Source organism: Gavialis gangeticus, unplaced genomic scaffold, assembly GCF_001723915.1.
Source record: "Gavialis gangeticus isolate Ggan-Ray unplaced genomic scaffold, GavGan_comp1, whole genome shotgun sequence".
Classification (NCBI taxonomy): domain Eukaryota; kingdom Metazoa; phylum Chordata; order Crocodylia; family Gavialidae; genus Gavialis; species Gavialis gangeticus.
This window is the reverse complement of record NW_017728993.1, coordinates 68,169,523-68,171,165: the sequence shown is the minus strand read 5'-3', so window position 1 is coordinate 68,171,165 and position 1,643 is coordinate 68,169,523. Positions and strand designations below refer to the sequence as shown.

Below are 1,643 nucleotides of genomic sequence, written 5' to 3'. Positions count from 1 at the left end.
TTTTTTTTTTTTTTTTTTTTTTTTTAAATGGAAACGATGAAATTGGTAGGTCCCTGTGAAAAAGCACACAAATGGCCAGCAAGCAAATTGCAAGGGGGTGGGGGGGAGGAGAACAGTTCTGCAAAAAGAGAAAAGGGTGTGAAGTCCTGGCATCCTGAAGCACAGGGGCAGAGGGCTGCCTTTGTGGCACAGCATGGTAGGCCCCTGCCCCTGCCTCCCACCTCTCCCCCCGATTGGCTAAGCATCCCCAGAAGTCCTGACACCCTGATGGAAACTGACGGATATCAATCTCTGGGGAGGGGCAGGACTTCCAGGGCCCCTTGGCCACAGGCATTGGGTCGGGGGGGAGGGGCTGCCACACTTTACTGTGGAAGTGGCACCTGACATCACACCAGAACCACGAAATCTGGAGGCAGGCACCATGGATTAGGTATGTCCTCATTTATAGATGATACTAAGCCTACGCCAGCATATGGATTTCAGTATCACACAAAAGCCCCAACTAATACAATTAAGTTGAAATCCTTGTGATTTTGATATTTATAGGATACACTGACAAAGTGCTACGGTCTTGCTATTTTGTTTAGGGATGACTAAAAAAGCTAATAAGAAAGTAAGTTATCCATTCTTGATTTACAGAACTGCATTCAATTAATAATTTTTAGCTTCTCAAAATTCAGAATGGATTTTAGTTTTATCTTGTAAGTTCTACACAAAGTTAGTAAAAAGGTGCAGCAGAATAAAAGTGATCCATATTTAGATCTAAGAAATTAATCCTGGAACTTACTCTTTTCTTTTTCTACTTCCATAACCTGCTTCTTCCATTCATCAAATGTTGGAATGTCTCCTGGATCCTTTGGGTCAACTTCTCCTGCTTTATAATCTTTCTGCAAAAGCCACACAGGATTTGTTTCCAGATACCAACATTAAAACAGAGAGGAACTGCAGTGCTTTCAAAATGCTACACTAATATTTCAACCAAGTGATTGAGATAAAAAAAATAATATTTCTTAAATATAAAACCCCACAAGTAAAATGGTAGAAACTCTTAGCAGACTACAGATTCAGATGCATTTTACACAAGCACACTGCATTGGGCCTTGTGTAGGCGTGTCCACTACAAACCTTAAAACTAAAAATCTTGCTACAACCTAAAAACTGTAGTAAGTGCATTCCTTACAGTGCTTTATTTAGCCTTTAATTACCAGGACACATTTTAGCTTTGTTAGAAACATGTAAAAAAAACCTCGACTAGATACTCGAAATCGTTTAATTATCAGCTTATTTTTATACCTAAAGTTCCTTTAAAAATGTACCTCTATAAAATCTTTAGAAAACAATGAATGAATGAATGAATGAATGAATGAATATGAACATGCTGTTAAATGCGAAGCAGACGCACAGAAATTCCATTTTGTTACTAGTATTTAAGGTAATTCCTCAACAGTTGCTTTGTAAATGTACCCTGTCTAAATTTAAGCAGAAAAAAAAGCTATGAATTTTCATGCAACCATCTTTTACAGCCAGAACTCTTCAAAAACAAAAGTGGGTCATAAACTGTGTTCCACAGCACTGGTTTTAAAATGACTCCAGTTTACATTTCAACTTCATGTTTCAGTTGTTGAACTTTGAGGTGTGGGGGG

At 38.5% G+C, this 1,643-nt stretch overlaps 1 protein-coding gene across 3 annotated transcripts in view; it reads right to left on the bottom strand.

Moving 5' to 3' along the window:
* The window catches only part of SUCO (SUN domain containing ossification factor), a 110,289-nt gene that overhangs the window by 47,035 nt on the left and 61,611 nt on the right, over positions 1-1,643 (bottom strand). For all 3 annotated transcript variants that reach the window (XM_019501947.1, XM_019501948.1, XM_019501949.1), the window contains one exon: positions 788-887. In XM_019501947.1, coding sequence (XP_019357492.1) covers positions 788-887 — 100 coding nt within the window. The remainder of the gene's footprint in view (positions 1-787; positions 888-1,643) is intronic.